Consider the following 12680-nt stretch of genomic DNA (forward strand, 5'->3'; position numbering starts at 1 on the left):
AGGGCTGTATTGAAAAAATGATGTAGCCTCTTTCAATTTTTTACATGCAACATTTTACTTCACCTATGCATGCAAAATAAATAAGATCTGTTTGCAAGACAGACAGTTTTCATACAAATTTGCAACTGTAAGATGAGGAATAGAGTTTAGTCATTGAGCTGACTTCGTAAAAAAAAAAGTGGACATATTTTTGCATAAGAATTCAAATACACAAAAGACCAATCTACAAAAAGTTGCCAATTCTCTAATTACTAGTATTGCATGCAATTAATGAAGTGTGGGACACAATACATAGACATTCCAGTTACTTTTGTGCTTCATTGTGTAAAATGCCATTTGCTGAGGAAGTAAGTGGAACAACAGTGCATTTCACAGCAAGGCTCATGGCTCAAGTCATGAAATATGCACGACCCTTTGAATTTCTTCCACACAGAAATGCTTTGTTGACTCACTGGGCTGCAATTAGTATATTGCAAAGTGTTTTAAACTAAACTTGAAAAAATAATTAGTGATTATTAACTAACCAATTATACATCTTTATTCCTCATGCGAGAAATCAATGCCACTTAAGTACTCTAGCTCAAGGAGTACTGTTACGCTATATATACCTCAGGTGATTGTTGATAATTCTGTATAGTATGAAACAAATAACACTAAATATATTTAAAAGCAAAATTGATATGCACCTAGGTTGCTTGTGGCCTTTGCCGTCTCTTTTGTAGCTTGTACAGGTGAGCTTTCAACGCCAGGCTCTCTGCGGTGCTGCAGGTCTTCAACTGTCAAAACGTTTAACAAATGTTCACTAGCTATGGAATGAAGAGATTGTTATAAACATATAATGAACTATCCGAGTTTATGAACTATAAAGGGAAAAACATATATAAGTATTGTACTTACACCTCAGGAATTTTGAATTTAATAGCACCTGCTGTGATCTAACTTGTTCTTGCAGGAACATATTGATCCTGTCGCAGCTCCTTGCATCTCTCTTTCCAAAGTTGGTTTTTTTCTTTTCTTCTTTTACTTCTGAGCTGGATACGAGAGAGTCATCTGAGCTTGATGATGAACTTTGTCGCCTTTTTTGCTGCGTAAATAATATTTTTGATGCCACAGTGAAAAAAAGAAAAGTTTGAGAAAACAACACGTATTTCCTAGTATATGCTCACAGTTTGTTCCGAGTTTTTTCAGAGAGCGTGGCTCATCTGTTTTTTCAGACTCTGCTCGTACCGGTCTTTCTTTGCTGCAGCCCGGTTGAAAGCTGTTCTTTTGTTTCTTGCTGCCTGCAAATTTTGGAACAATACACATGCTCCAAATATTTTTAAATAATGCATAGCTTATAAATCAGCCCTAATAAAAAAAAGAGAGAGAAAAGACTGAAAAAAAGGTTTGCGAATGGACAAGTGCACGTACAGTGGCCTTCTTGGCCACAGCTTCGTCATCGTCCAAGTTTTGATGAACCATCATTTTAGGGATCGGGATTCTTTTCGGCGATTCGCGAGCTTCTTTCTCTGTGGCTGAAAGTGCAGGTGCGGATATTAGATTAACTCATCGATCAGGGTAGATGAATGCACTTACCACCAAGTCGAAGTATCTGCGCTGTATAATCACCCGTGTTGTCGCTGTCTACATTGTCCACCCAGTGCACAACATACACTGCCTTGCCGTCAAAGTCTGTCTCGTGCTTCGGATGAAAATCGCGGATATCGTCCACTGGCACTACGTACCGGCGAGTGTCATGTGCGTGGTCGTTATCTAGAAAGCGAACTAGTGTGTACATAGCGAACCAAATCGGATATACAACGTGCTATATACGTGCTGCACGCGGGCACTTACATAAAGCACGGTGTGGATTTTGCTCAGCTTGGCTAAGCTCAGCCATGCATAGCCAGCCAACCGAGCCACTTACCAGTCAAGGCTGCCTCCCTGGCCTAAATTTATACGCGCACAACCTGATTATGCATGAAGAGCATTATGTTCAAAAAAGTGACCTATATGAATGAAAACCTTTTAACACAAAATTTGGTGCTGGGTAAGCAAATAAAAAATACATCATCATGTATTCGCTTTTATCATTTAGCCGCTGTATAGCCGATCGAATCCAGATCTCAAGTCGTTTCTTGTTTGGTTTTTGTGGACCGAGATTTTCACACGATCAAGCGCTCGCTTTGTATTTTCTTTAAATTAGATAGCGGTGTTAATCGCGCAGTGCAAAGTGTATATCCTGTACCTCTGACATGTCCAGGACGCCTAAACGGCGCAAGCTCTATTTAGAGCCATCCTTTGATGGGAATGAGCTGCCGAGATCAACGCGGTACAGGGCATCTCGCCTCGCGGCTAACACTAGCCAAGTGGAAAGCGTGATGTCAGATGGCAGTCCTGCTGCAGACGAACCAGCTGGTAATTCGCCAGTTCACGTCTGGTCAAGCGGGGAAGTCGACGAGTGCGAGGAGTTAGGACCGAGCGTCGATGAGGAAGGATCACAGAACGCAAATGAAGATGATGGTGAAGCTGAAGGCTGCTTCGGCTCTGATTTCTCTGCTGAAGATGTCGTGACCCTAGTCATGGACTTTGCTGTAAACTTTGGTCTTGCGTGGACACAAGTGGAACACCTCATGAAGCTAGTCAGTTTTTTAATGAAAAGAAACAATCCCTGACACAAAGTTTCTTTTCAAGAAATTCGCCGGAGTCTCCACTGAAAGCATGGGCTTTCATTTCTATTGCCCCGATTGCCTGTGCCTTCTTGGCGAATGTGACGGGGACCCCAAGAAAAGAAAAGATGTGAAGGCAACATGTACACAATGCGAAAAACTGTACACTGGAGACATCCTTACGGCGCAAGGAAGTTTTTTTGTGACTCTTCCCATGGGGCAGCAGCTTTCTTCGATTCTATCATCTAAAGAGATTTCCAGGTCATTGAAGAACTCCTTAGATGCACTTTCGGATCGTTCAGAGGCCGCCTCTATGACAGACGTTACCGACGGAAGTTTGTATCGGCACCAACGCAAGGATGCCTGTCTTGGCCCAATGGACATAACCTTGACGATAAACTCGGATGGGAGTCCTGTGTTCAACTCTTCTAAGTTCTCGATATGGCCCGTCCAGACTATAATTAATGAGTTGCCGCCAGGATTGCGGTCGAAAAATGTCACGGTTGCAACGCTGTGGTACGGACAGAGTCATCCTGATATGACATTGGTGTTAGAGGCATTTGCCAAGCAAATGGACTCGCTCGCCGATAGTGGGATTGAGTGGACATGTGATGGAGAGACCTTTCACTCAAAAGTGAGTCACTCTTCTTTTTGTAATCTCCTTCTAGAAAACGTAAAAGCACGTTATCACCCTTCACAATATTCCATAACCAAAAACTGAAAAAAATATTTTTTTAACAGTTAAAAAAAGTCAAAATAGAAACTTGTTGCGACAGTTGCTTTTTTTCTTTTTGAAAATGCCATTCTTATAATCTAATTTGACTGCTATATAACACGTTGAAAACTCACCAACATGCAAAATATTTTTAACTTTTAAGGAGAGTTGCCTAATTTAACCGTATTTCCATTCTTAAATTACATTATAACAAATAATGGTACTGCTTTTTAAAGGATCAATTGTCAACACATAGGCGTTTTGAGTCGAGTGTAATACCACTGTCACACAGCCACCTGAATTCGCAATTGCGCCCGGTTCAGACTGACATTCTGGAGCACCATTGGCCCCATTCCACAACTTGCACAAAGCAGGCAATCTGGACCGAGAAATTTTATCCCATCCAGGCTCAATTGTGTTCGAAGGTGCACCGTTTAACAACCAATGTAACACTGTCCCATTTTTACATAAAGACTATTTCTTTTTTTTTACTCTACAGGTCTATTGTTTCACTGCTGTGGCTGACGCTCCAGCCAGGGCTCTGATGCAGAACACAGTCCAGTATAATGGATACTTTGGGTGTGGCTGGTGTTTGCACCCTGGCAAGTGCATCGAAGGTAAGAAACTCACTTGTATAAAAAAATATCTGGCTGACTACATTTTAATCTGTGCACATATGAGCTTCACCATCACACTTTTGCCACTGCAATTTGGATACTGCATTCTTTTTGCAAAGTAATTGTTCCACAGTAACGGCCAATGTGCATTCATGACATGCCAGCCTTCTTGTTTTACTTGTACGAACTTTTTGAAAACTTACTTCACATCTGCATGCATTATTGCAGCTGTTGGGAGTTCCTCACATTTGCAGGAATACTAATACCAGTTAAAATATCTACTATTCATTGCAGCAAAAGTTTTTTTTGCTAACCCTCTTCAGTTTTGTGCTTAATTTGTTTCTGTCATATTTATTTGGCAGGAACAGTGAAGTACCCCGTAAGCGCTGAAGCTCCACCCGACAGGACTAAAGAAGGGATGACTGAAGACATGGATGAAGCGAACGGAACTGGAGTGAATGTTCGGGGAGTGAAGGGGCCGTCCCCATTAATTAATTTGGTCGGGTTTGACATTGTGTGGGGCTTCACACCCGATTACATGCATGGTGTTTTGCTCGGCGTGACACGCCAGTTCATGGAGTTGTGGTTGTGTGGTGTTGGTACTCCATATTACATAGGATCACCAAAATTTCATTAGGAGAATTGATGATCATACACTCATGCCCTACACTGTGACGCCAGCCATCCATCGTTGCATTTGTTCACAAGATCACAGTGCTCTCTTAACCTATCATTCATGCAGTGGCCCATTTCCTGACATACCACTTACCACATGAAAGAGGTATCTGATAAACGACAGCTTCTGAGCATGTCCTATGTCGTTTCGTGCAAGCAATTGTCTTCTTTGGTGCTTGACTACTAATTCTGCAAATCGATTTCAGCTTGCATGGAGCTGAAAAGCTACTTGTACATTAGCACGTGATGCCATCCTTTCCATAACTGTAGTTGGATAGCGTAACAACTCAACAGGACACACAGCACATGGGAAAGGTTCACACACAACACATCGCACAAACAGAAGTGTAAGTCGTAAAAGGCTTAAATTAGGAAGTACCGCTCCGTTGCTCTAGTTGGCTGTTCCAACAGTGATGTCGCTCAAAAAAGAATAGCTGATGTGCCATACTTGCACAAAATTTAGCATTACATAATAAGGTTGGTGTCACATACAAATGTGCAAATAGTTTTCCAGCTCTATGAAAGCTGAAATCAATTTGCAGAATTTGCAGTCAAGCACGGAAGAAAACTGCTTGTAAGAAAACGATATAGGATGTGGTTTGCGGAATGTAGACAAGCTGTTGCTTATCAGATACCTCTTTTCTGCAGTAAGCAGATTCCTGGGCAAACAAGCGGCTGCATGAATGATAGGTTAAGATAGCATTGTAATGTGTGAACCTTTCTTGCAGAACACAAAGGTTTTGTCAACTAACAGAGCTGAACTAACGAGATTTATAATACTATTAGCTGCAGGAATTGCAAAAATTGGGTACCAATCGTGTTAGCACTCTGTCCCTGTCCTTGTCGGATAAAGAATCTGCTTTCTTGATTGTGCAATAGTTCGTAGTTGATTAGTGTTACGTACGTCTTGTAAAAATGAAGTGGAAAAAGACAATAAATCTCTGTGCATGGCTTCTTGGTGCAGTGTGAGGGCACCAACACTGTATAAATGTTTGCCTCGTGTGCAATAAACGATTTTGTTAAAGTTAGTGCATATGTGTGTGTCTCTCCATTTTAAATGCGAAGCATTTCTTAGCGAACCTCTGGCACTTTCAGCGTTTCTATCTACGTATCTATCTATCTATCTATCTATCTATCTATCTATCTAGCCGCCTACGTCTGGGTGCTCTCATGATCGCCTCCTTAACTTGGTGTAGACCAAAATTGGCATGGGAGGGTAAGAGGATTTGACGAATATGACTGCCGGGTCATGGCATGAATACGTTAAAATCCTGCCGCGTACGCCGTCAAACCCTTTCCACTAGTCACGTGTGGCACATACCCGTTTACCACGGGCCGCGGTGTACGGGTATGCGCCACAGGTGATTGACAGTTATCTCTACCCAGGAACGGCGACAACAGATATTGGTAACTTAAATGCTAGAGCGTTAAGGAAAACCAACATCGGCAGCGTTGACTCAACAAATGGGAAGAATGAAAATTAGGATCCCAGCAGGAATCGAACCCAAGCATTCTGCGTGGCAATCAGGCATTCTACCACAGAGCCACGCCAGGTCGATAAACTCGTTTGGAAAAAACAGCCTACGCAGGCGTAATATCGGTGCAACGTCAATTGTGGTTGTGGTGCTGGCTATCTAATTTTACAAGAAAGCAATAAACACTACATGATACTCCTACGATGTGTACTCCTGCGATACAGGCGTCATATCAGATTAACGTCTGTAGTTCCAGTGTTGGCTCCACATTTATAGCAGTCTAATAAACATTACGTTTGTATTCCTATGATTCAGCAAGCTATATTGAAGCATTGCTCGACCCCGAAGGAATATATTATTGAACGTTACATATGATATCCACATCACCGCACCGTAAAATGCACTTCGTCCACTAGAGCGACGCAGTGTCCTCTTCATTTCTTACGAGGCTGGGCGATGGCCTCATGCTGACGAGGATGATGCCAGATTGATTGACAGCCGCTTTGTAGACTAGGCTACGGAGGCCACATACGCCCAGGTAGTCTACGAATACGACAAACCACCATCCACTGATGTTTGTCTCCGTAGCACTATCCAGGTCTACCAGCCTCGACGGCCTATACCTCCCCAACGCGAAGGGTGGCTTTAGGTTCCGACTTGTCGCCGACTCTGTCGACAGAAAATTTGTCGACGAAATGACCGAGGCATACACGAATTCCAACAGCTCTACTATACCACATACTTCACTACACATGGACCCCTCGTCACCACGATCACGACCGGATCCTATAACAAGTCATGACCAGCTGCTGGTGCTCACTGATCACGGTGATAATGCCCTTGTTCAAGAACTGTCAAGAGCTTTTTGCACACATGCAGACGGGTTCGTGAAACGTGCATGCGTTCTCGGGACACTTATAAGCACTACATATCAGCTTACCGCTTCTGGTGTTGGTAACACCCACGTTGCCATTGGCAGCGTTACCGAACCGTAAACAACTGGTATATAACCAGTTGTTTACGGTCATATATAACACATATGCCGCATATATAACACATATGCGGCTATAGAAATCTTTAGCATCATAGAAATCTTTAGCATCATTTTGTAACGTGTCGCTCAGTAAAAAAGTTACGCCACAGTCACCTACTCGCCGCATGCTTCGCATAACATCGACTCCCACGGTACGTGGGATCTGCCGAATTTTTTTCTCCTCGTGTTGCTTATGTGCAAAAAATTCTTAGTATGTTGCCAACTAGGCTGAATTTTTCCCTAAACATCTGTCACCCTGTGCTGCATCGTCTGTTGTCTTTTGACCAAACTATAGCCTCTTGTTTTTTGGTATGCAGGTGTATGTGCATGCTTGACTGAAACATTTTTTAATTTAATATGCCTTTTGTGTGCAAGATGAAATTAGAATTCCAGATATTCCCAAAACCACAATATGATTGTCACACACAGTGCTGTGGAGGAGCTCGTTAATTTTGCCTACCCTAGATTCTTTAGCATATCTAGATTTACTTCATTAGTGAGACAAAATCAGCTGTTCAACCGCCCCTGCTTTTGGCATTTACAGGTGTTCGGACAATTCGACAAAGTATTGCTGCTGTGCTTGTGCGTTTGCCAAGTCAGCCTTCCGATTTCTGTTGTGGTGATATATGCCTGCTCGATGGAGACACCTTGTACTTATTGTGCCTTTTGCGTGCAGGTTCTTGGACCAAGTCATCAATTCCATTGCTCTTCCTATGCCAAGTGGCCAGCATATTGGTTGGAATTGCTACAATAAAGGTTATGATCGACAACATTTGTTGAAATTTTGCATTTACTTTTGGAAGCGCAGTATAACACATTCCATGCAGCATTACTTATGAAAATGAGTCGACTTAAATGCTTATGTTGTCTGGAGCGCAATGAATTAAGCGACTGCCATGTCAGAATAAACAGCATTAACTAATTCTTTGGACAAAAGAACACCGATTTTGTTGATATGAAAAATTCTTGTACACGGGGTGTTGCTGGAGCTGTTTCGACAAGCGTACTTGTCTTCGTGGCTGCAACTTGGAGACAAGTCGGCTTGTCGAAATGTTGGCTCCAGTGACACCTAGTCAAAGCGTTGTACCATGGCAGCATTTCACAATCAAAAGTTTTAGCTGTTCACTGTTAGCCTGTTACACCTCGGTGGCGCAAGCTGAGGCATTTATGTTTTTCTTGTGCCTCCATATAACGTCTATCAAGAGTGATAACTAAAGGGATGTCTGCATAATATGGCATCGGATTAATTTCTGGAGCTTTTCTAGCCAGCAAAATTGATAATCCAAAATAACAGAAGTTCAGGGGAAGATGAAGGCTTGAAAAGGTGAAAAATCCTTGGACACGGAGTGTCGCTGGAGTCAGCGTTTCGACAAGCAGTCTTGTCTTCTTCAAGGGTGAAAATTGCTGCTGAAATGAAAGAATTCGACGCAGAAACCACTATTCGACACCTTCATTTTAGCCATATGGCGCATAAGTGTTTTAAAATACAGCAAAAATCCCCATATCTCCCGTGGAGCAAAGTTCTCCTCGATTTCTTTTCATCGAAGCGAGTGGGTCGGCGGCCGTAAATGACGGGAGGCACTCAAGGATAGCTTTCGGTTTTCGGTTTTTGACTGCGCGAAGCGCCACCTGCTTCCTGCAACTGGTGTCATGGAGACTTCCTGTTTAACTTTTTGAACTCCAAGCGATTGCAACCTTTCCTTGCACTGTTGTACTTGATATTGTGGAATATATATGCGCCTGTGTACGTTATGGTTATATTAGGCACCATCCGGGATATCAAGCATCGAAATCTGATGTGCGACACTTGCGCTTTGCCACTAGAAGGTAAGCAAAACACCACTGCATGCTGCACGACGTTCCTGCTGTCTGCGTAGTGAAGCAAATAGTATCGTCTTTACGGCGACCGCTGTCCTTGCATCTTGGCACGACGTAGGCGGGATCGACTCCTCCATGTTTATCGTAGAAGAAAGTGAGCCGCGCCAATACGGACACTAGAGAACCAGACATCGTGTCTTCTCATGTGTCGGCTTTTGACGCTTTTCGTTCCGATTAAAGACTGATTCCTACCTCTAGAAACTTTCTGTCGTTCTTTCTGTTTATATTCTGCCCTTTTCACCGGACTTTGAAACGAGGGTCCATTCGTTCGTCAACTGCAGAAACGCAACGTGCCTTTGCCTTGTTCACAAAAGAAGATAGTCAATACCACGCCATCGGAGGGGCCCGTGAAGGCATAAAATCCGTCAAAAAGAAATTGACAAGCTTCCTGAAGTCTGAAAGGGCTAGGTTATTTTCTGCATCGCAAGAAGCCAGTCACGTGTTTGGCGCTACAGGGGACCCTCCACGGGCTGCTGCGGCTACTATCCCAGCCTTTAAATCCGTTCCATCCTAGCGCGAGTGCGCCGATACAGCTGTGGCAGACTGTCTACGATGCTTACATTGAATGCTGCAAGCTGCGTACATTGAAATTGTTTTATTTTTACACGTACATAAAATACGATTCGTGCATGCATAACAACAAGGCGTTAAATAGGGCGGCATGGCTCATCTGTTACAAACATCACCACATTGGGAACCAATCGCACTGTTTGCATGAATGGCATTCCCCGCCAAGCGGAGGTGACCGAAGACATAGGTGTAAGTGCAGTCTTCATATATTACACTATTTAAAGCCTACTAAGTCACATGGTTTAGACAACCTGTTACCATAAGGACCTACCAACATTGTGCATTTGTACAGAGCTGTCTATGCTTTCAGCGTGCCTTTAACTTGAGGCATTTAAAATTATTTCCTTATTATCTACTCCATCTAACTTCTAGCTGCCCTATCCGGGTGCTCTCATGGCCACTCCGTAACTGGTATTGGGCGTAAGGCATACCACTGGAAGAGCAGACGCCACCTTTGGTGCAACGTGCTAGGCAGGCTCATGTGGTCATAGTGGCTGCTTAGTCTGCTTTGGGAGCACCAGAGCGAGCTGAAAACAAAACTTTAGAATGCCACCTGCGCTGTAATTCTGAGTGACTGGGGGAGGTTTCCCTGCTGTTGCTGTGCGCTCGACAACACTTGAAAGAAATCACTACATTATGTAGCCACTGTCTTTGGAGGAGTTTTGTATGGTAGGCCAGTGCTCAATGCAGGGCGTACGCTATGGAGCCTGCTGCCAGCTTTCACATGTGTCCACAGGGTAAGAAGGTGCATGAATCTGCGAATGCAGAACTTCGAAATTGTAAACAGCTACTGGCCAGCACTTCCGCAAGGAAGATTTCTGCTTTGACGTGGGGCTGTGATGTTCGGTGAGTAGCAGGAAGCACTCACCGAGACTCGCCTGTGAACGCTGCCCAGCTAATGATGCTTTTCTTCCTCAAGGTGGCCTATATGTTTCTTACCTCCATATCACCCCCAAAATTAGATTGATGCACTCAAGCTAATTTCAATTAAGTTGACCTGTCCCAATCCATTTGTTTTCTACAAAGCCATATGTATTGTTGCTGGAAATACTGGAAAACTTGCCATAGACTTTTGCACATTAAAAATTTCTATTGCAGTCTCTACACCTTGTTTTTACCCTGCTTTGTAGCTGCAAGCTCGCTGCTGCAGTAACTTCTCAGTTTCTGCGATTTCTAGCCCATCTTTGTCTGCCTGGCGTTGTTTGGAGAACTAGTCCAGCGAACGTTGCTATGTGATATTTGTCCACCTCCACGTTGCACAATACCACATGTTTTGCCTCGTAGACTGCTTCTGCTTTTAACAGCAGTTGCGTAGTCTGCTGTCTTAAGCTTTGGCATATGAAAGCTGATGCTATAGGAGGTAATCACATGATGTCATGAGCAAGGAACACTAGGGCGGCAGCTGCCATAGCCGTGGTCGTCCACATGGTCCTCATTCTAGGACTACAACCAAGGTTGTTGGCTGTGCGTATTGTTTCAATATTTTTTCTCGTGACATCAGACTTGTACGCCTGGTCGCTGTACGGACTACGGCTACAATGACCAGATGTAGGCACTTGCTAGCGCCGCCTGGCAGGACGAGCTCAATGCGCTTGGTGCAGGCTCGGTGTGCTTAGTGCAGTGAGCTCAGTGCAGGCCTCCTGTAGATATAATGGAAAGGGAGCAATAGGAATCATTTTAAAAAAGAAGGCTCTTGTTTGTTTTAGTGTCATCCGAAGAATGTTTTGAATTATGAAAAAGAAGCAGCTGGAAATTGCTCACTGACGAGACTGATAACTGTACATACGACACCACTTGATTAATAATAATTATAAGAAAAAAAAAAGGCTCTTCCCGACAGCACGCACAAGTCACCATAGATGTCAATTTGCCTAAAGTTTAAATTATCTTTGAAAAGCCTTGACAACATCCACGCACTGACAGTTTATTGTGTATGCAGTTAATATGCTGCGTACTTGCAATCGCCAACTTGATGCTTCATTCTTGTATCTGCCATTTAGTTAGTTTCAACATTAGCTTGAACAAAATGTCATATGTGGGTCATTTCTCGAGGGATTTGACAGCAGGACTCGAGAGATCTCCATAATGACTGAAATCTGGACCTTGATTCTCAAATATACAGTTTTTGTTCCATGGTTATGTTTCACCCGCACTGCAACCTCACATGGGGGTGCCACATGAAAGAAATGCTTAAAACCAGTCGCGTCTCTGTAGCTCATAAACATACTTATTAGTCTTTTAGCAAGTTACGGAAATATAGTACGCAAAATACGGTAAGGCTGTATGGTAGCGCTCCTCCTTTCCGCTCGTTGTGCTTTTGCCGGTGAAGGCAACCCAACACCACAAAAGCTTTCTCAAGTTACTGTGCGGTTGTCACGCATCATTGTTGCCTGTCAGCCTACACATTGTTAACGAGGAACCTGTCGTTTGAGGATGCACAGTTTCCTGAACTGTCACCTGAACTGGAGCAGCTTAAGCACAACGAGCAGGAAAGGAGGAGCGCTACCGTACTGCCTTACTGTATTTGTGTACCATATTTCCGTAGCTTGCTAAAAGACTATTAAGAAAAAGAAGTGTGGGACAAAGACAGTCATTCGTGGGTATGCCGCTACGAAAGGTCCAGCCCACGTGTCTAAGACCCCTGGTCTATATCATCCCAGGAACATGGAAAATAGACACTGGAAGTTTTATAAGACATCTTGTGTGGGTTGGACAAGAGAAAAACATACCATTTATAGTTGGTGATTTTGCTGTAGCAAATGTGCTGCAATGACCACCATGCTGCAGCCACACCGTGTAGATCGTGAATAAATGTTTTAATCAACGGTTGTCTAACAACAGTTGGCGTGGCAGTGTTGACTGTCCGTTTTATAACAATGTAATAAAATTTACATATGTACTCCTACAGCTCAGCAAGCTAGAGTTTAGCCAGTATTTTTGTATACAATTTGTGTACACACCATTTCTGCAATGCCTGCACAACTGGTGAGGTTTCAACTGACTAAAATGCTTTCTCATGATTTGTGAAGGTTATATATAGGGGTTGGTTATATTCCATGCATTTATCCA

General features: G+C 43.3%; 1 protein-coding gene and 1 long non-coding RNA gene across 2 annotated transcripts; one reads left to right on the forward strand and one right to left on the reverse strand.

Annotated features, from left to right (window-relative positions):
• Window positions 1-682: 682 nt before the first annotated feature.
• LOC119397053 (uncharacterized) lies at window positions 683-1771 on the reverse strand. Its single transcript, XR_005184533.2, has 5 exons — window positions 1576-1771; window positions 1411-1514; window positions 1167-1280; window positions 898-1084; window positions 683-776 (listed from the first exon to the last, which is right to left on the reverse strand). It is a non-coding gene; the product is annotated as an uncharacterized LOC119397053 (long non-coding RNA).
• An 882-nt stretch (window positions 1772-2653) lies between these two features.
• On the forward strand, window positions 2654-4617 carry LOC119397719 (uncharacterized). The gene is made up of 3 exons (XM_037665135.1): window positions 2654-3282; window positions 3863-3980; window positions 4343-4617. The coding sequence occupies exons 1-3, from the start codon at window positions 2701-2703 to the stop codon at window positions 4615-4617; spliced, it is 975 nt and encodes a 324-aa protein (XP_037521063.1). The 5' UTR covers window positions 2654-2700.
• Window positions 4618-12680: the final 8063 nt, after the last annotated feature.

Source organism: Rhipicephalus sanguineus, chromosome 6 (genome assembly GCF_013339695.2).
Source record: "Rhipicephalus sanguineus isolate Rsan-2018 chromosome 6, BIME_Rsan_1.4, whole genome shotgun sequence".
NCBI lineage: Eukaryota > Metazoa > Arthropoda > Arachnida > Ixodida > Ixodidae > Rhipicephalus > Rhipicephalus sanguineus.

Bases quoted from the DNA above. Each gene is read 5' to 3' on its own strand.
- LOC119397719 (XM_037665135.1), top strand. From the start codon at position 2,701: ATGGGCTTTCATTTCTATTGCCCCGATTGCCTGTGCCTTCTTGGCGAA. The intron at 3,283-3,862 runs GTGAGTCACTCT...TTTACTCTACAG, and splicing joins GAGAGACCTTTCACTCAAAA to GTCTATTGTTTCACTGCTGT. The intron at 3,981-4,342 runs GTAAGAAACTCA...TTTATTTGGCAG, and splicing joins CCCTGGCAAGTGCATCGAAG to GAACAGTGAAGTACCCCGTA.